At 33.9% G+C, this 23,003-nt stretch overlaps 1 protein-coding gene across 1 annotated transcript; it reads left to right on the forward strand.

The window, feature by feature from the left end:
* Window positions 1-12,028: 12,028 nt before the first annotated feature.
* DRT102 (DNA-damage-repair/toleration protein DRT102) lies at window positions 12,029-13,256 on the forward strand. Its single transcript, XM_078961503.1, has one exon. It carries the CDS (start codon window positions 12,146-12,148, stop codon window positions 13,049-13,051), a length of 906 nt encoding a protein of 301 aa, XP_078817629.1. The 5' UTR covers window positions 12,029-12,145; the 3' UTR covers window positions 13,052-13,256.
* Window positions 13,257-23,003: the final 9,747 nt, after the last annotated feature.

Here is a 23,003-nt window from a genome sequence, read left to right on the forward strand (position 1 = left end):
CCATAAAGGTAGAAGCTTGAATCCTTACAAATGGTCAAGAATGTTATATCAAAGATGAGAAGTTGTTGCTTGCTTGATCCTTGCACCAATTCGCCTTATACTTCCTTCAAAGAGAACCAAAAGCACCAAAATGACTCAAAACCACCAAGACAGATTAAGGTTAGGGTTTCTAAGGTTAAAGAATGATGGAGGTTGAAAAATGAACCCTAAATCCGAGTTTAGGGAGCTTAAATACGAAGGAAACTCTAAAAGATCATGGGCTTGGGCTGCAACCCTTGTCACGTCGTAAACACATACATGTCACGTCGTGAACAACCTCCAGATACGCACTCTTCATTTTCTTGGTCACGCCGTGACACAAGATTTTTCCCAAAAATCATGCCTTTGACTCCTTTATGCCCTACTCTGATCTAATCTGGAAAACGGGTGTTACACTTCTCCTTCTTCCGGTTCTCCCTCTTGATTCCCTAGACTTGAGTCTCCCTGCTCAAATATAGAAGAGGTAAAATGATGGTCATCCTCAAACATAAGCCTCAAATAATAGCAATATCCGCCTTGCGACTCAAGGCATCAATGACCACATTAGCCTTCTCCAGATGGTAAATGATCCCACAATCATAATCCTTGACAACGTCAAACCACTAACTTCGGCTAGTCCATAAGATATCTCATAATATTGTGATCCATGAAGATGGTAAAACGGACCCCATAAAGATAGTTTCATCAAATCTTAAGGGAAAACACCACTGCCCCCAACTCCACATCGTGTATAGGATACCTAGCCTCGTGAGGCTTCAACTGCCTGTAAGCATACATAATAAACCTACCTCAATGCATGAGCATTGACCCCAAACTCGTGATCGAAGCATCATAATATACCATAAAATCCTCAATACCCTCTAGAAGGGTCAATATTGGGGCCTCACATAGTCTCTACCTCGGAGTCTCAAATGGAGCTTGCTACTCAAGCCCCCAACGTGTGACAATCGTCAATTTCTGGTCAAGTCAAAGTCAAATAAAGTCAACAAGTCAAACCGGTCAACTAAATTAATCCGGGTACACTAGGGTTTACGTTATGTAATTACTTACAACTCGCTATTCTAATGAGAAAACATAATTTGGAAAATTCGTATGTTTGAATTTCCTTAGCCTTAATAGTGCTAAACAATGAACCAAAGCGATAAAACACTATTTCACACTCATCGGGAGTGTGTAGGACACTAAAACATGGCTTAACGGGGTTTACGGACCTTGCTTTGTGAAGTTGGACACTCAAAAATATCACAAGCGAAACCTCTCTCGATCGTTTTCACTCTATCTCTCTCTATTGGAAATCTCTCCCAAATCTCTCTCGAAAGTTCCTATAACTTTTTGAAATCATTCGGGTCATCCCGACCCTTAACCAGGTCAAAAAAACTCGCTTAAAATGGGGCAAAATGAGTAAAATAGTATTAAGGACCCGAAACCTACTCTATAGGGTCGAACCCTCTTAGAGTCGAAAGTCCCCTTAAGGACCGAACTGCTGAGAAGCGAAACCCCAAGTCCGAACCCGAAGCGTTCGGGCCCGAACCTCACATGAAGAACCGAAGCCACCTTTGGTCTGAACTCTCATACCTTCGCTCCATTTCGATTTTGGTCTATGACCAGAAGGACCGAACCTCGACCAGGACTAAGAGGTCTCGCAGGAAGCCCAATTTTTCCCGGTTTTCGACTACGACTTCATTTTAAGCCCGTTTTTCATCATTTTAACGCGGGATTTTCACCCAAACCTTTATTTTAACATATAAGGCCCTATATTTATTAATAAACCACGTTTTTGGGGGTAAATCTTATCCAAGAAGAGTGGGTGAAGTACAAGAGGTGGAGTGTTGACTTTTCTTTAGTTCATGACACAAGCAACCACCCATACCCACCCCATGACCAGCCACACTCCTCCCACCAAACCTAGGTCATGTCAATGTACTTTCTCATCATTTCTAGCCATTTCCCACTTTCGTAGATCTGGAACATCCATCCTCTCTCCTCATACTTCATTCATTCTCTCATTTTTCTACAAGAATCACACCTTAAATTCTCTCATCTTTCTCTCTAAATTTCGAGAACTTCAAGGCATAATCCAAGGATTTCTTCCTTAATTTGGTAAGTATCATCATCTTTCTTATGATTATTACACTTCATTCTACTCTAATCATAGATTGCTTACACAAATTCCATCACATTGGTGTTAGAATCTCGAATCTTCAAGGCAATCTTCTTAGTGTTCTTGAGTTGAACACTCCTTTTCCTCAACATCCATCCACAAAAATCACACAAGGTGAGTTCATAACCCTACATTATCATGTTTTCTTAAGTTTTTAAGGGGGTGAATACAATTTAAAACACCAAGAACATAATTAAACTTATCCAACAGCTTTCATCAGAAAAGTTTAACTCCATTCACGAACTGTTTTGATCAACTTAAACACTTTGTTTTTCAAAATTGTATTAGGTGCAAGTAGTTCAGGTTTATTCCTTTAAAATGAATACTTGCACATCTCCATACGATTTTTCTACAATTTATGGTGATTTTTACAAAACTGCCTATCATTTCAAGAGCAAATCCGGACCAGTCTGTGATTATGGACTTTTTCACACAATTTGGAGGTCATTAAAAATCATAATAAAATTTATGAACAAACTAGACTCATTTCCCAAACTCTCATAATTTACGGATTCTGATTTGGGCCTTTGATGATTTTTCTATTAATTTTCTAAGAACAGTAATAGAAATGTTAACACTAGAAAAATGCTATCAACTTCATTTTCACCTTGTAACTTGTTGAGCAACGTGTGTATCGTTATGTGAATATATGTTTTTACAATACATGTCATTTCGTCTTGGTGTATTGACATACATCAGAAAACAAATGGATTATTTTACCTTCATAAGTATGGTAATTAATTAGTTGTTATATTACATGTTATTTCACCTTAGTAAAAGGTGTGTGTGTGTGTGTGTGTGTGTATATATATATATATATATATATATATCGATAAACAAAAGGGTTTTTACCTTCACAAATATAGTAGTTAACCATAATAAACAAAGTTATAAGTATTACATTTAAACGTTTTGATAAACTATAATATGTATGGTTTATGTTTCCATTAATGCAACAAACACATTTCGGAAGGTTTTATTCCCACAGAAAAAGGTTTTACACTCACGCACACCACACGTAAACTTGTTAACTTAAATTGTGAGACATTCTTCTTGGTACTCCTAGAGTACGGGTTAAAATTCCTGGTAGTTATAACTAGAGTCTCTTGTAGGGAGAACATGATAGTTGTGTATAGATCTATATTGGGTTTGACAAACCACACTTGAGCTGCATGCAACAGCTAGACCGGCAGGTCTGGGGTGACAAGCATCATTATCTTTTTCGATGCTTGAGAAACGTCGTGGCAGGTTCATTAAGTCATAGTATGGTTATAGCGACTCACATAGGGAGTTAACAACACATAAAGTTTACTGGGATTTTTTTTGTAAATCAAAAAGGGTCTTATGTCGATTTAAAATCACTTTTTATATCAATAAGTATAGATATTACTGTACACTTTCGGTCTTGGTATTTAAGACTACACATCATTCTTGTAAGGAAAATATTGGATTTTTCTTGGTAACACACAACACATAACAAAGAACGGTTTCCAAACTCTTTATCTAAAAAGCTTATGAACTCACCAACTTAATTGTTGACACTTTTTGAAAACTACTTGTATTCTCAGGAAATCAACGAAACCAAGTAACCACAAGCTTTTGAGGATGGAACGCTACGACGTTGAACAACTATTTTTATATCATGTCATGATCAATCATTGAAATATGTAATACTTGAAACCATGTAATTATTTTCTGATTATATTTATGATTGGTTGTAGTTACTTTGAGCACTATTATACTCGTTGTTGTGATAGTATACATGAAGTCCGCTACCCCCGGACGTTTCCTCCATCCTTGGTTTGGGGGTGTGACACAACGACAATGCACATTCTTCTTCGTCAAGCGAGTGAGAGGAACAACAATCTTAGGAAAATCTTGGATAAACTTCTGATAATAACTTGCCAGACCAAGAAAACTATGAATCTCAGATGGAGGTTTCAGGACCTCCCACTGTATACGCCTCGATCTTGGTCGGATCGAACACAATCTCGTTTTGATTGACAAGATGCCCCAAGAACTGGACCTCTCGCAACCTAAACTCACACTTGGATAACTTGGCACACAACTTCTCCTTCCTTAACACTCCAAGTAACTCTAGCAGGTGCTCATCGTGTTGTTCTCTGGTCTAGGAGTAGACTAAAATATCATCAATGAACACAATGACTGACCGATCGAGCATCGGCTTGCATACCCGATTCATCAAATCCATGAATGTTGCAGGTGCATTGGTGAGCCCAAATGACATCACCACGAAATCATAGTGACCATATCGATTTCAGAAAGATATCTTCTTCACATCCTCCTCTCTGACTCTCATCTGGTTATATCTCGACCTCAAATCAATCTTGGAGAACCAAGATGCACCTTGTAGTTGATTGAAGAGGCCATCGATCCTCAGAAGTGGATATCGATTCTTTGCAGTCAATTTGTTTAACTCCTGATAATCTATGCACATTTGATGAGAATTGTCCTTTTTCACAAACAAAATCGGCGTTCCCCATGATGAACTTCTCGGTCGGATGAACCGTGGTTCTAGTCCAAACCTTTTTGGACCAAATGATAATTTTCAACATAACACATGGACCATTTTTTCATTTTTTTCTTAAAGTAAAGATTTAAATAATTATAAGAATACATTCATTACCTTGCGATTTACATTTCAGTAAATCTTCAAAGCCTTCAATGGATCTTTTCTTACATGCAACAAAAGGTTTTGAACTAAAGAAGATGAAACCATATTCTTATCAATCATTATACACACCGTTTTACAAAATGATGTTTTTGTATGTTCGTTTGATAGTTCCAAGAACACAAGCACTCGAGCAATATGGTTACCAACAACAAAACAGTTAATGGTTTAATTGAAACTGTTGGTGACCGGTAAAGCCAAAGCCTCGTTAATTGAAACATATACGTACATTTAATGGTAAATGGGTAAAAAAGATTTGGAACAAATTAAAACCAAAATGTTGTGGATTTTAGCCCTTTAGACTGGTGGGTATGGGCACAACCGTTGAAGGATATTGTGCCGCCAGATCATCATCTTCTTAAAGGAAACAGATTTGGTGGTTGACAAGGAAGAAGAAATAGAGCAACTGTGTTGAGGTGAAGAAAACAGAGGAAGAAAATGAGAAGAACGCCTCGTTGCCACTCATTACTGTGAACATGGGAAGCCACATAACGCTCAAAAACGCCATGTTGGGGCGGTGTGCAGCCGTGGTAACAGCGTTTTTAGCTGTTTTCCGGTGTTCAGGTCATAAAAACGGAAGTGGGCGTTACCCACTCCGATTAGTCTTAAAATAATTGGTAACCTTTTGCTTTTCCCCTTTCTCTAACAACACGTCCACATACAACACTCATTCCATCCAATTTTCCTAAATATAATGGGAAATACTAATTATCTTTCAACTTACGATCACTATAAAAAACGATGATAATTGTCATCAATTATAATTAATTTTATTAGAGTATGACATTTATTATCATTTCATGAATTAAATGATAAATAGAAAAAAAAAATAGAAGGGTATTTACTTTCTCATATCGTATATAATAATATTTTTAAATACTTAATTACTTTTTATCTTACTTTTTAAATATATTTATTAATCTTATATACATATGTATCTAATAATGTACTTAGGGGCTGTTTTGCAGGATCTGAATTTTTAAGATCTGAATTTTTAAGAGGTCTGAATTTCTAAGAGGGTCTGAAATTTTAAGAGCTGAATGTTTAACATGCTGTTTGGTTGGGACCTCTGAATTGTTCTGCTGAATTATTAAAATGACCATTTTACCCTTCTGTTTTATTTTTTTAATTAAATTCATCTGTTTATTTAGAAAATAACCTAATAAAAATTCTTAATTATGTATTAAAAAATATATAAACACCATATAAAATTCAAATTTAGCATAAATCAAAATTAAACACAAATCCAAATCAAACATAAATATTTTTAAATCCACAATATCATACTAAAATCCAAATAAAATCCTACAAATCTAATTTCATCCCAATTGATTCGCAATCTGGTCACGTAAATTATCCATGTATTCATTTCCTTGTGAACCCCATTCCATATCGTGTACGTTTTCGACATCATTTTGTCCCCCTTGTGGTTGAGCATTGTTCTCCTCGAACGCCATAAATAACTCATCATGAATATCGCATTTCCTTATGAAATTGTGGACTGCAAAACAAGCAACGACTATATCTCTTTGCACTGAAAAAGGAAAAGGAGCCATTCGCTTTAGAATTGGGAATCTCGCCTTCAAAACACCGTAAGCACGTTCAATAACATTTCTGAGTTGCGCATGTGCATGATTGAATTTTTCTTCCTTAGTTAACGGACGTCGCCGTCGATAGTCGGCTAACCAATACCTCGTGTTGCGATAAGGAGTCATAAATCCACGAGTGTTGGTGTATGCAGCATCGCAAAGGTAATATTTATCTGTACACATCAGTAAAGGAAGTATTATATATAGAAATTTAATATCGTATTTTAGAATAATCTTAAAAAGAATTAAAAACCTGGAGGAGGGAACGGAAAGCCTGAAGTCGGGTTACATGCAACTTCTTTCAAAACTCGCGAATCATGTGTTATACCCTCCCAACCGGCCCATACGAATGTGAACATCATATCAAAATCACAAATTCCTAAAACATTTTGAAATCATTCACCTTTTCCTCTTCCCCTATAGCGAGTTTGTTGATCAGCAGGCACGACTGCATGTACAAGAGTTCCATCTAGCGCACCTATTGCTCCAGGAAAGATTTCTTTTAGCTTACGATGCCTCTCTGAGGAATTCACAGTTGCATTAGAATTCGTTGGCATTATAACTTCTTTTGCAAAAATCATCATTGCATTTAGCACCTCATGAAAGCATCTATGAACTGTTTCTGTGGAGTGTTGAAACCTTCGTTTGATAATCCTGAACCGTTTATTATGTGCTATAGTAGTTAAGAACATAGCCATCTTTTCTTCAACGCTTATATGCCTACTACTTTGCAACCAATTATTTCGTCTAAAATGATTGCATAAAAGTACATATGCTTCACGTGAAAGACGCATCAGGTCTTTACATTGTGTAGAAGTTCCATGTAACAATTCTTGTGTATGTTGATGACCACTCATTTCCGAATCATTATCAATTGCCCTTCCAATTCTGTTGAATGCTAGATTCAACCAATAGCAGCATAGTAACATGAAAAATGCAATTTCTTCATCCGAATCCATAAGCAATCTGTTATTTTGAAAATACATAACAATTATATTAACAACATATAATATAAAAATTCATCAAGCCATTAATATCAAATAATCCAAAACATCAAGTAATCCAAAACATCAAGTCATTAATGTCAAGTAATCCAAAAAAAAAAGCCATCTAGTTCAAACCAAACATCTAGTTATCCAAAAAAAAAACCATCAAAACATTCAAAAAATCTACTTAGCGAAACATTCCGTAATGTGCTCCAACAGTCTTGACCCAATTCTCACAAATAGCTGGATCAATGGTTAACCACACGTGCCTCTTATCCGCACTTTCACCAAAAAGAGCAACAGCAGTAGTGTATCTTGGATCAAATATTCCCCATCCTAATTTCTCAAATTTTTCCATACACGCATCCAAATTTGAAGAAGAATGCTTTTCCACAAATATTTTAGCAACTGTGGCAATATCTTCACCGATTTCAAGCAATCTTGAGTTGGATGCATCTTTACCCTTATCTTTACCCTTGTCTTTACTTTTATTTTGACTCTTTGCCGTATCTGTAGTCTTTTGTTTTTTTGATTGAGCGGATGACTCGTCACTGAGACCTACAGTTTCTTGTTGAGTGCAATCGATGTCATCAAAGTCATGCAAACTATAGTGGCTTGAGTCTTGAGTAGGACGGGGAAGGGTAGAAGTTGGTCCCCAACTATGCATGCATGTCGCAGTCGCGCCTTCAAACAACTGTGTGCAAAGGTCGGGATACGGTAATGGTGTGCGTCTCAAAGAATCCACATGTTTGTTTGACTGTTTGGAAAAAAATATTTTATTATTTAAAAACATGAAAATCAATTTTTTATAAATTAACAAAATACCTTCGCTTCTAGTTCCCATTCTTCTTTGGAAAGATTAAAGGTGTTGGTTGTTGAATTGTACACATTACCGGTTTTGTTTTTTAACTTCAAAAAAGCACCAAACTTTGACTTTAGGTAGTCATAACGGTTCTTCATTTGTTTTTGGTCGGCAATAAAGTTATGTTCAATTTTTAGTGTTTCGGCTACATTTCTCCAAGAAAGTGCTTTCAAACTACTCCCTTCCCGTCCATTGATCGTAACTTCACGTAAACAAGCTTCAAGAAATGTTTTCTCTACACCTTCTACCTTCCAACTAATCCTATCCTTCTTTTCTCCCATTTCTTTGATCAATTCAACAAAAAAAATGCATGTTTTAACAAGTTAAACATTGCAAAAACACATTTTCAACAACAATTTAAGCAACATAAAAGCACCTTGTCAAGAACTATTTCAACAACACAAGTGTACAATTTCATGATATAAGCAATAATATATATGATTTCACTGTAATATCAAACACAAATATGGATATTTCATGATAACAACAACATAACTAATGCACATTGTCAACAACTATTTCAACAAAACAAGTGTAAAATTCAATAAAACTAATGGATATTTCATGATTTAAGCAAGAATATATATGATTTCACTATAACATCAAACACAAATATAGATATTTCATGATAACAACAACAAAAATAATGCATATTAAAAATCCAACATCAACATTCGATCATATAACATTAAAATTGAACATATTACATCAAAATTTCATCATATTCCTTAAACACAATCAAGCCTACCATCAAAATTGAACATATAACTTCAAATTTTCATCAACGTTCGATCATATAACATCAAAATTGAACATATAACTTCAAAATTTCATCAACATTCGATCATATAACATCAAAATTGAACATCAAAATCAAGCCTAACATCAAAAATAGCTTTTGATTGAACAAAGCTATTTAAATCATTATTTCAAGAAAAGCTGTGAACCTACCTTCATTGAAGGCGGCAGACAAAAGAATCGGCAGAAGGAAAAAAAAATACCTTGATTGAAGGCGGCAGACGAAATCGAGATCCTGTCGATGATGGCGCAAGCAGTGAAGTGAAGACAGAAAATCGAGATCCTGGCAGACGAAATCGATGCTGGCAGCGACGCACGAGATGGAGATGGCGCCGGATTGATCGACGATTGACGAACGCACGAGATGGAGATGGAGTTTTCGTCGATACCTTCGTTTCACGAACGCAGTGAAGTGAAGACAGAAAAGGAGGCGGCCGATTAATGTAGGGCAAAATAGGAAGAGTCCCGTGTTTTTTATTTTTCAGACTTCTTTTTATATCTGAAAAAATAAGAGGCATTTTTTAGTTTAAGAGGTAAAAATTAATACTCAAACAAACACTCTGAATCTGAAAAATTAAGACATTACCTCTTAATTTTGCAATTAAGAGGTAAACAAACGGGGCCTTATGTTATTTGAGGTTTACATGCGTCTAATAAGATTTTAGTCTCGTATTTGTTATCTCAATTTAAAAATAAATCAAAAAACCCTTATTTGTTTTTATACATCAAGGATAATTTCATGAAAACTTATAATTATTATGAACCTTTTATTTTATTAAGGCTCAAGGGAGTGGAGTGCGGTTTTGACCGCACTCAATGTCACATAGGTAGGAAAACCGCCCCTTATACGGTTTTGGGTGCAATTTGACGGCACATCTCCCAAAAACTATCACAGACTTTTTTTTCTCTTTTCATTCATGTGTCTTTCTCTCTATTTTTCTTTATTTCATCTTTTTCTTTCTTTACCATAGTTTCCACATTCTAGGTGCAGTAAAGAACCGTACAAAATGTGGTATAAATAATATAACTTCTGTCTGTCAAAGAAGAAATAGATCTTAGATCATCCGTTATACTCACCACATATGTGAACATACCATATATGTGGTGAGTGACACATCAACACCATATTCTTCTACCACTAACATGAGATACCTACCACTAACACACAGCTTCATCTCATTTTTTTATTTAAATTTAATTCAAAAATACAATAAAAATATATTTTTTTAACTAAATTTAATTCAAAAACACAATAAAACATATTCTTTTTAATTAAATTTAATTCAAAAACACAATAAAACATATTTTTTTTAAACTAGTTTTTTAGTCAATGAAACAATATTACATTAATTTAAAACATACAACATACAATTAAATAAAAAACAAAAAAAAATACACTTAAACATGCAACCACAAACAATTTAAACTATTTTTTAAACCTTATTTTTAATCACTAAATTTGGGCACTCTCTCAATTTTCGTCAAACATTGACGTGTTTAAACTTTGGAGTGGGCAAAAACCGAACCGATAAAAGAAAAACAACAATAAACTGCAACCGAAAAACTGAAACCGACGCAAAAACCAATGGTGCGGATTTTATTTTTTTGAAAAATTGAATTTATTAATGCGGTGCGGTTTTTATCTAGAAACCGGACCACCAAAATCGAACCGCACCGCAAGCTAATTTAGAATAAAATAAATCACTAATTGATATTATACAATTATACATATTATTTAAAAAAAAAAAACTAATAAATTCTAGTTTATACATATATTATATATTGAACTTGACGGTAATTAGTAATTAGGTATTAGGTTTAATGTGTGAGTTTGTCACTTTGTGTTTATGATTTAATGATTATGTGTAAAGTGTAAACATTATGTGGGCTATAACTTGCACGTTTGTAACTTCTAAACACAAATTAAATAAAAAAAAATGAGCTTGAGAATATAGGTTGCAAATGAAGTGATCAAGTAAACAACATAAAAAACTCAAAATTACAGTTTCTAAATATGTGGAAATGAAATGACATCATCTCATACAATCAAAAATCTTCACATGAGTACCACGGTTAAAAAAATTGTAACGGTGAACATAAAAAATCGCACCATATGTTTGACTCGATTTAAAACCGACATCGAACCGGTACAAACTGAAACCACACTCAAAAACCACAAAATCGAACCATTGAAAAACCGCACCAAAGGTTTCTAGAATTCAAAAACCGCACCTTGCGGTTTGCGGTTTGGTTTGGATCTAAAACCGCAACGGTGTGTGTTTCGTGTCTTCATATTGGTGCATGACCACAACAAACAGACCGCCTTCGTGTACGTTGTTTATAACAAAGTTATAAATACGATTGAATTCAAAACATTTAACTCTCATATCGCGATATTTCACACATATTTCATCAAGACTACGACTTTGGTAACCCATTAAATCATGGAAAACGTTTCCAACTTTTACCCAAAAATTTAGAAGGCGTTACTAGGTCTTTTGAAGCCGTTACCATGCTCGTACTAAGTTATCTTCTTCATTTTCTGATCAATTCATCTTTTTAGGAGTCATTGGTTTTGAAAGAATGCAAAAGAAATGTGAGATTGTGTGAGAAACGAAAGAAGAAATTGTGGGTGTATGTTTACTAGAAAGTATGGTATTTATAGAAGAAGTTTAATATGTTTGAAAAGTTAAAAAAAATCGTTACAAAAAAAGTAGTCGTTGCAAAGCATCGACCAATATCCATTTCCGTTTGATTTCGTGGAACACACAACGAGCAAGTACGACCACGATCGACCATGACCGGCCGGAATGATGTTCACGATCGTTATCGTGGTCCACGTAACCACGAGCTTTCTCTTGCTATGTATACCGTATGACCTTATTGTAGCACCACTATCTCCACCCTATACATTTAAAAGCCACGTGGTATCTATCACTCATCAAGTAAACTTTATTCACAGTGCACACGCCTATCCAATCTTCAGGCTCCACTGCTGTACACAAACCGCCTCTTACTATGTCACAAAACTCTCACCGCCGTCTCAAAATAGTCGCCGGAGCAGACCCTTTTGGTTCCGCCATGAAGGATGCCCTCGTCTCCCACCTCCAGTCCCTCGCCATCGAAGTCGAAGACCTCGGCACCGATAACTACTACTCCGTAGGAGAAAAAGTCGGCCGCATAGTCAGCTCCGTTACAAATTCCCCAGACACCGAAACCCGCGGTCTCGTCGCCTGCGGTACCGGCGTCGGTGTATCAATCTTCGCCAACAAGTTCCCCGGTGTCTACGCCGCCACCTGCCTCACTCCCGCTGACGCCGCCAACGCCCGGTCAATCAGCAACTGCAACGTCATCGCCTTTTCCGGCATGTCCACGTCTCTCGACTCCGCCATCGAAACCCTTGATACGTTTCTCAACACCCCTTTCTTATCCCCTTGCCCTGCTTCCAAATCCGAACCCTGGCCTGAAAATATCCAAACGTTTCTCGATACTTCACTCACAGAAATGTCTAAAATCGGAACTACTCCCCCGATTTCCGTAATCTCTTGCTCCATCTGTAACTTAGCCGCCGGGCGTGAGTTTTCTCCGATTGAAATCATGCCGGGTGGATCTATGAAGATCGTTAGAGAAACACCCACGTCGGCTATAGTTAGATTCACAGCTGGGAGCATTGAACCGGGTCATCATCATACTCATGGTCATGATTTGGTGGTGATGAAAGGAAGAAAGATCGTTTGGAATTTGACTAAAAGTGAGAGGCATGAACTGGGTGTCGGAGATTACTTGTTTACTCCTGCCGGAGATGTTCATCGGGTTAAATATTTGGAGGATACAGAGTTCTTTATCCGGTGGGATGGAAATTGGGATATCGAATTTGATGAAGATCTTGCTGCTGCTACTTCTCAGTTGGAGAAAGAAGCATAATTGGTATATCCATACACTGTTCAACAGTTGTAGTTAGACTTGTGTGGATGAATAAAAGCTTGCATTAAGTGTATATGATAGTAAGTTTGTCTACATGTTTGATTACATGCTGATCGTGTGTGGTGTAATCGTTTAATGAGTAAATTAGATACTGATAATGTGTGGTCTAATTGTTTAATGAGTAAATTACTGATGTTGTATTGTAGTCGGACCATCATTTGGTATGATTTTGTTGTATACCACCGATATATATATATATATATATATATATATATATACTATCTTATAAAACAAATCTAACTATTTCTAAAAATAGATTGATTATAATAATAATATTTTTTTAAGACGTCCAAATGATGAAGCTGATAGTACAAGTAATCATTAATAAAATAATATTAAATTTTAACCATATTTTGAATTCAAATATTTATTATCAAATCTCCTTATATTTCTCAACAATTTGATATGGTTTCCTCAAATCTCGGATTCATTCAAATTTTGAACCCTTTTAGATATCCTTAAATTTAGCATGTTGATTCAAATATCCCTCCAATCGCATATACCTCTTTGCTCCCTCCTCTACTATAAAGTCCACCGTCCAGGAACAAAAAATGACTTCATTTCCCAAATAACATCATAGTTTGATTATTTTGTCTTCGACGTGTACTTTCTTTTGTAACATAACATTTTTGTAGAGGAAACATATCACTGAAAGAATTTACACGCCCCGCCGCTTTGCGCGGGTGCACTGCTAGTATATATATATATATATATATATATATATATATATATATATATATATATATATATTTGTATTTTAATTAATTATGTGTTAAAGAAAAGTTATTTAATTAAAAAAGTTATTCGATAAAAATAACTTATAGCATTGACAAAACCGTTAACAAGTCATTTTTCTATAAGATAACTCTCTCTAACTTCTTAGTTTATAGGGCAATAAGTAAGGAAATGGATTTAATAGGGTAATTAACTTTTCGGTTTTTCACATCTGGGTAACTATTTTTTTTTTTGTATACATCTAGGTAACGCACTTTTTGGAAGTGTTCATATATGACCATTATGACTGGCTGTAGTAGGTTACATCCGGTCATAACCAGTCATAATGATCGTATGTGAACACTTCCAAAAAGTTCGTTACCTAGATGTGTACAAAAAAAGATAGTTACGCAGATGTGAACAAACTGAAAAGGTAATAGTAATGTATATTGGGCTTAGAATAGACATTCACATTCCTTTGAGCCTGGAAATAATAGAAATGTATAGTGGGCCTTAGTGGTCCACTTACATGTTTATTGGGCCTGGGAATGAGTTTTATATGCGTTCTTCTTTTTATGTTATTTTAGTGAATACGTGAGCCAAAACCAGTGATAAACCAACAAATGGATATAATTTGATCATTTTCTCAGTTATTGGGCCTTAGTGGCCCATTCTTATGTGTGAGAGGTCCTGTATATGTTTATTGGGCCTCATTGACCCATTAACATGTGCGATGGACCTGGGATACTATTTGTGTGCCATTTGGGCCTGTAAATACTTTACATGTGAAATGGGCCTTAGTTGTCCTTTTATATATATTTTGGGCCCATATTATATAATCTCATTCCAATTGGGTCTTGAAATGATTTACATGTTTAGCGATGCCTTAGTGGTTCACTTACATAGATCATTGGGCCTGGAAGGAGTTTATACCTTTTTCTTCGCGTAAATTCGATTAAGGATCTAGCGAGTTTTTGTCGGTTGGCACCTATTAAGTGTACGATCGTAGCCTGTAGTTATAACCAGAGTCTCTTGGAGGGAGAACAGGGATTTGTGTATAGATCTATACGGGGTTGACACCCTACATCTCAACTGTTCGCTACAGTTAGACTAACTCAATCTAGGGTGACGAAAACCTTATAATCAAAGTCAAAACCGGCGTCCAACGACGCCAAGACAGGTGAAATTGTCATTATTTAGTATGTTTATGACGGCTCGCTTAGAGGAATTAACGTTATGAAGTTTACGAAAGACCTTTTTTTTATAGGCAACATCGGGTTGTATGGGAACATTCTCTTTACATGCTCTTACATTCTCTCTTCATTCTCTTTACCTTTTTAGTCAAATAAACAATAACATACATGCATTAATACAAGATTTAACACAAACACACTAAACAATTTTCAGAAAATATCGGATTTTCTGGTGGTTTTCAAAGTTATACAAATAATTTTCACAAACATGCTTATGAACTCACCAACATTTTTATGTTGACCATTTTCAAAATAACTTGTATTCTCAGGAAACCGTTGAAGCAGGATGAACAAAACAAACTAATGGATATTGTGTTATATTTTGTTTCATCATACTCTTACTATTTTGGGCATGTAATATTCAAATACAATACTCGATTTAAACAATGAATGTTGTTATATTACATGTGTGATGATGATGATGTTATGTTTCAATTATATTCACTGTAATGATATTTCAAGATGAAGTCACGTACAAGCTCCCAGACGTTTCCGCCATCTGGTTCGGGGGTGTGACAAACACCCTTAAGAGGTTTGATCCCAGTAGTGCTTAATAGTCTCCTTAAGCTCAATCTACGTATCTTGACATGTGTTCAAATTTGAAAACTTAGTTGAAGACCAATACGAACTTAGAAATTGGATATTAAAAGTTAAATTATTTGAAATTTAAGATGTATATAAGGATGTTACTTTACCTTTGTTTATTGATTATGTTATTACAACCTCGTATGTCTCGACACTTTAAACTTTTTTATAAGGTAAGGACTTAACTAGTTAAACCTTTATCCGCAAGTAGTTTCATAAAATGATTCTTATTTTTCACATTAGAAGTTGTTTTTTGACTATCTGAAAAAGATATGTATGAAATGTCTTGGATATTTTTCAAAAAATAAAGTTTTCGATTATGGATCTTAATTAACATGAATAATTTGCTTTAGGATTAGATGAGTGATATTCATATGGATATCACTTCTATAACCCACTTATAACCATATATAAACATGAAAAATATGTAAAATTCATTTTTATGAAATATGTTAGAAAAAGTATAAATTGCAAGTTATATATATATATATATAAAGTGTAAATGTTCCGTTCAATGTTTTTATCAAAAAACTAATATGAGATTTCTTAATAAACAGATTCAAGAATTTCACTTCTCCGATTTGTGTTTTTCTATACATTTACAAGAAAAACGGTTTTACATTTTTCAGTTTCATTACAGTTTAATCTCCACTAGTTCTATGATCTAGCTCACTAGTCCTTTCAAACTCGTTCGACTAACGACCATCCACCACACAAATAAACGATGAGTGAAAACGATTATCATTTAACATTTAATAATTAGTATTTGAGCTATGATTCAAGAATTATCTATTAATTAGAAATTAAATTAATTTTCTTAAATCTTATTAGGATAATCATATTATCTTATAATTGGTAGTTATATTATTTATCTTCCTTTCATATTCAAATTAGAAATCTAAATTACCTAGTTGATATATTCATATTTTATACATGTAAAATAACATGGATTAACTAGTTATTATCCTATCTTTTGAATTAATGTAAAAAAATTCATAAATCACAATCCAGACTGTCTTCACGTCATCACAGAAGGTTGGTCACGACGTGGCAAATATTTTTTTCGTTTTTTATTGTTTATTTCGATTTTATCTATTATGTACCGTTAATGCGAAAATAAAGTTTCTGTTACCACTAATGAAAATTCTAGGTTACAATAACAATATACTTGCGGAATTTCACTTAACACTTAAGGGTACATGCAACCTAAATTAGATCTATGCCTTTTCACATCTAATAGCAACATACCTTTGAAATACACAAACTAAAACCTATGAATCAAAATTCAAAGTTAAGAAGATTTGAATGATTAAATAATATATTTAATCTCAATTCAAATCATTTTCTTTTTAGCAACTATCAGACTTCTAAAAACCCTAAGAAAGGCTCCAAAACCGTATGTGCCATGTATTATTATAGAATTGTCTTTTTTTTCAACTATTGAACAATTACAAATCACCCTTGAATATTTAATTAATTCTGATTAAGAATGAACCAATTTTGACTATTTCTAATTAATTTATTATACTTATAATAATTTAACAAATCATCAATTAAATATTTCTAATTAATATATTAACAAATCATTTGATCAATCTAATCCATTTCCTGGTTATAAGGGTAAACCAAAAAGGATTTTATTTTTATTCATCAACATTATACCAATTTAGATAGGACCTTAGACACTTAATCCAACAAATTCAATGTGAAAAAATGGATTCATTATCGACAAGATCTTGAAGGCAATCGATTTTGTATTATTTTTCTTGAAGGTCATTGTTTTGACTCTACGAATTTTGTGGTGGATAGCAGCGGTGGATTTTGGTGGTAGTGGTGATTAACTTCTTTTTTAATCTCGTTATTTTAAGTTCCAGGCAATAAAGAAGAGATTTCATTAGACATTTTGTAGATATACAGGTCCACCATGTTTAAACCAAGACCATGGTAGACGACAAAGCACATGAAGTTGATTTTGACGACAAGAATCAAACATATCTGGGTCACGAGATATTTGAGTGTGTCTAACATTAGTCACGTCACAACTATTATACCTCGAATAAGGTACTATTGAGGGGATTTAGATATGAGTGGGATGATTAAAAACACAAAATGAGAGAATGGATTGATGAAGCAATATACTAAGGTCCGCCATGTTCGGAAAATATAAGCTATTCTGGCGAGGATGGCGATTTCGGTGAAGAAGAAATAAATATTAGACATTCCGACCATACCAAGCTTCGATTGTCCGACATGCTTGGTGGCGAGGATGAACATACAATGACCAATGCTAAATCCGGTGAGAAAACGAAGGACATAGGTTAGTAGTAGTATGAAGAGAGTGATGTTAGTAGTCCAAAAATGGCATTAAGTATGCCAACTACTGTGAGGGATATTAGATGTCCTTTCAAAAATATATAAAGATCTAATTTAAAATGCCACATCACTGAAGTAAATGTCTCTCCCCACATCAGGTCATATGATATTGTAATTGACACATAAATGTTAACTTTAATGGTCTATTGTGCCAAAAAAAAACATAAATGGTCGATCTAAGACTACCACAAAACTTGATTGTTAGTAGAATGTCATTTTCCCTTACATTTTCTTTGAATTTGTTATTTTGTGTTTGTTAATGTTTCTAAATATTTATTTACCTTTAATATGTTTCTTTCCCTAAACTATGATCACTTATTATGCTTTTATGTTTTAAAAACCTTTCTATAGGTTTTTAACTTTTGGCTTGGATAGTTGACTGTATCAAACACCCTTAAGAGGTTTGATCCTGATACTGCTTAATAGTCTCCCTAAGCTCAATCTATGTATTTTGACATGTGTTCAAATTTGAAACCTTAGGTCAAGACCAATATGAACTTAGAAATTGGATATTAAAAGCTAAATTATTTGAAATTTAAGATGTATATAAGGATGTTACTTTACCTTTGTTTATTGGTTATGTTGTTACAACCTCGTATGTCTCGACATTTTAAGTTTTTTAAAGGTTAAGGACTTAACTAGTTAAAACCTTTATCCGCAAGTAGTTTCATGAAATGATTCTTATTTTTCACATTAGAGGTTGTTTTTTTTACTATCTGAAAAAGATATTTATGAAATGTCTTGGATATTTTTCAAACAATAAAGTTTTTGATTGTGGATCTTAATTAACATGAACAATTTGCTTTATGATTAGATCAATGATATTCATATGGATATCACTTTTTCTATAACCCACTTATAACCATATATAAACATGAAAAATATGTAAAAATCATTTTTATGAAATATGTTAGAAAGAGTTTAAATTGCAAGTTATATATATATATATATATATATATATATATATATATATATATATATATATATATATATATATATATATATATATATATATATATATATAGAGATAATAACGTGTAACTATTACGTTCAATGTTTTTATTAAAAAACTAATATGAGATTTCTTAATAAACAGATTCAAGAATTTCACCTCTCTGATTTGTGTTGTTCTATACATTTACAAGAAACACGGTTTTACAATTTTCAGTTTCATTACAGTTTAATCTCAACTAGTTCTATGATCTAGCTCAATTGGTTCTCACTAAATGGCATGTTTAGATGCAAGCTAAATTATTATTCATGCAACAAGATTATATAATGGTTAGGCCAATGGATGTATAGTAACATCCTAAAAATGTGACCCAAAATTTTCATTTTTCATTCAAGTAAAATCAATATTCCAAATCATTGTTCATACAACCCAAATAAAATAAGTATGCCAAACATCATAGAAATCAGAGTGTGTCCCATAAACAGAATCCATATGGTGTGTGCGATGTAGTCAACTCGAGCTCTTCCCTTTGGAACCGGAAGTACGTGAAACATAAACTAAAAACCGTAAGCACAAAGCTTAGTTAGTCCCCCAAAGTACCACATACTAACATACATAACATATAACGGGCCACACCCTAACTCGCAAAACAGTCCCCGCCCAATGAGTGTAACGGGCACCGCCCTAACTTGCATATCGAGCCATGTCCAATAAGTATAACGGGCCCCACCCTAACTCGCATAATGGGCCTTACCCACATACAAATCATATAGCAACTAATTACATACATGATAATTATCGGCCCCATCCAGAAAACATACAAGCATATATATATATATATATATATATATATATATATATATATATATATATATATATATATATATACACTAGTGTCACACAAACAATGAGTATCCTTGTTAGGAGTGTCAAGCCCAACAAATAAAGGGGTACGATATACTCCAAAAATAACACTACTATATTGCACTAAAAGGTAGTAAAAGGCAAGCAAGGTCGATCCACAGAGACATAGGACAATCAGTCTATACCTATTTGCACAAGGTATTATGATTACCAACACTAAAGATGGGGGTTTTGAATGCAATGATTAAAACAAACAATTAAAAACACAAGTAATCAACTAAATGAATGAATTAAATTTAGAATTTGTAAGGAGTCCAACTCTATGTATGACAACTTGGCAATGTGATTCAAAGATGATTAGATATTGGCTCAATTCTATCTAAGTTGGTACTTGAAAGTGTTAATAAGTTCTAACACTTCCCATTCACTACATTAGTTAACCAAAAGAACCTCTTTGATTAACCCTAACCTTACTAACCTAATCTAAACAAGCTCTTAGAATTAGATTAAAAGGTTGCATTAAACTTTATGTGAATGTTCCCAACAACACCCAATACTCCTCACAAGCTCAGGAGTGTAAGAGTGTGTAAATAAGATTTACACTAAATTCATTCAATCGAAATAAGTTTAGTGCTTGTTACTTAGTCTAATTCACAAAACAATTACGGATTTTGCAATTAGATAACTTGAATGACCTAACCCTAATTTAAATGGCCAATAAGAATCACAATTAGATACAAACATTTGATTAAAGCAAAATCAAATTCACTAGATAGAAATTAAAAGCAAACATCAAGTCATATGATTGAAATCATAACTCAAGAGGTTAAAACATAAAGTTGTAGAAACTAAGGTTCTAGCCACACATGACTAGAACAAGATTAACAAGTCTAGAAAGGAAATTAAAGTACTAAAGTGCTTACAAAGATGAAATTCAAATGTTTCCAAATGAACTTCTTCAAGCTACAAACTAAAAACTACTTCTATGAGTCATCCTTGGTCGGCTGGAGTCAATGAGGGTCTGTGTCCCCCCTAAAAATCCTAAAATTAAATCATAAAAGAAAACCGCCCCAGGAAGTTATGCGACAGACATGGCCCCGTGTCAAATTGTGAAGAAATGACACGGCCTCGTGTCACTCAAAAAGTTGGAAATTTTTTAATCCGCAACCAATATACGTTGATAAACCATTTGACATGACCTGTGTCAAAAGAGACATGACCCGTGTCAACTCTTATGTGACGATTTCTTGTTTTCTTCAATTTTGCTCCGAAAAATCTGCATCTTTGTTTACAGCCCTTTTTCACCATCCCGATTCATCTACAACCTCCAGAACCACCTGGAATGGCATAAAAAGTGTGGAAATAAAGTGTGCCAAGTTTTGTCCCAAAACAAGTAAAATGCATGGATTATTACTAAATTGAAATGCAAAAAAGTAAATTAAACATGCTTCAATGGTCCATAAAATGCACCTAACAAATCTCCCCAAGCTTAGACCTTTCTTGTCCTCAAGAAAGAACATAAGATATACATAAAATGGAGAGAAGAAAATAAGAAAATAAAAGTATAGATCTTTTTTTACAATGCAATGAATCAAACAAAACACATCAAAACAAAAATGATCCAACCCAATTGACCTTGCTTTTTTTTTCACATAGTTGAGAATATACCTATCATGCCTTGAGCTAACTTGGTTTTGGCCCCACAAACACATTTTCATTAAAAACAATACTTTAGGCACTTGTTAATACAACTCAACAGAATCGAAGATTACAACTTATTTACTTTTAATAGCATCGAGTCAATTCATGGAACAAATTATGATCTTACTCTCGTGAAAACATATGTGACAAAAACATGATCAATCATCTTTGTTGATTGGCAACAATCTTTTTCTAAAAAAATATTTTCTAAGAATTCCCTAAAATTTACCCAGATTTGTTACAAATTTTAAACCAGTTACACCAGTCAAAGTAATTAACATTCAGTCCTAACGTCATAAGTTCAAATCCAAGTCCAAATGAATCTTTTGGTAGCCAAACATTTTTCCTAAATATAAAATAAACTATAAGAATAAACATATACACCATCTAATTATATTTTCCTACAAATAAAGCTCATGGCTTTTTTTGAAATCCTTGTAACGGGCTTCCAACCAACACATCCATATCATATGACCTTGGTGTGCTAGATTTAAAGAGATCCCTCGGGTTACTTGGTCGAACCCCAAAGGCCATAGATTAGCTTTATTTGAATACCTATACATATCTATTTTTTGTTATTATTAAGTTCATGACTTTCTATGGAATCCGTATAACGAACTTTCAACTCAATCAGTCCCAAACAATTCAGCTTTAGGCGATTAGATGTAGAACACCCCTCAGAGTTTACTGATTCGAATCCCAAAGGTCACATATTAACTTAATAATATATATTTTTTTATTTTATTTTTTTAATTTTTTTTAACAAAAGCTAACACTCTTATCAATTTATTTGCTAGGCCTATTCTTTATATTTTTGTCCTTGACTTTTCTCTTGTGGGATATCTCACGGTCTATTACTGGGAGAGGCTTCTAGACATTTTTCGGGAGACTGAAGTCAACACACCAAGACCTATAAGTATAGTTGGAAACTATGTCCCCAAGCAAGGTATATAAAAGGGAATAAGCAGAAAGGAATTTTTCGAGTGCTGGAAGGCTCGGGTCATTGAAATTTTATCTTCTTTTATTATTTATTGAATTTGGCATTTTAGATTCAATTGAGCACTTACTACTCATAAGACCGGTCACATGTCCCAAAGATTGAATCATACCTGTCGTTATGCTTCAGTGTTGAAAACCTTTTCATTTTCTGTTTTGCACGAATAGGTTCAGGAGGTGTGCACGTGTGTGATTGGACCGCTTTAAGGTTTTAATGAAGAACGAGCAAGTTTAATCTCAAAGCATACGACTCACTTATCAACTCAACTATTTTAAGAAGATTCGGTTGTTTGGGATTGGATCAAAACAATATATATATATATATATATATATATATATATATATATATATATATATATATATATATATATATAAGTAAAACCATGCAACATGAAATACCTCATACCCTTCCCCAAACTTAAAAATAAGCATCATCCTCAATGCTTGGAGAGGG

Source organism: Lactuca saligna, chromosome 6 (assembly GCF_052625555.1).
Source record: "Lactuca saligna cultivar CGN05327 chromosome 6, ASM5262555v1, whole genome shotgun sequence".
Lineage (NCBI taxonomy): Eukaryota > Viridiplantae > Streptophyta > Magnoliopsida > Asterales > Asteraceae > Lactuca > Lactuca saligna.

Coding starts and splice junctions, on each gene's coding strand:
- DRT102 (XM_078961503.1), top strand. CDS start 12,146: ATGTCACAAAACTCTCACCGCCGTCTCAAAATAGTCGCCGGAGCAGAC.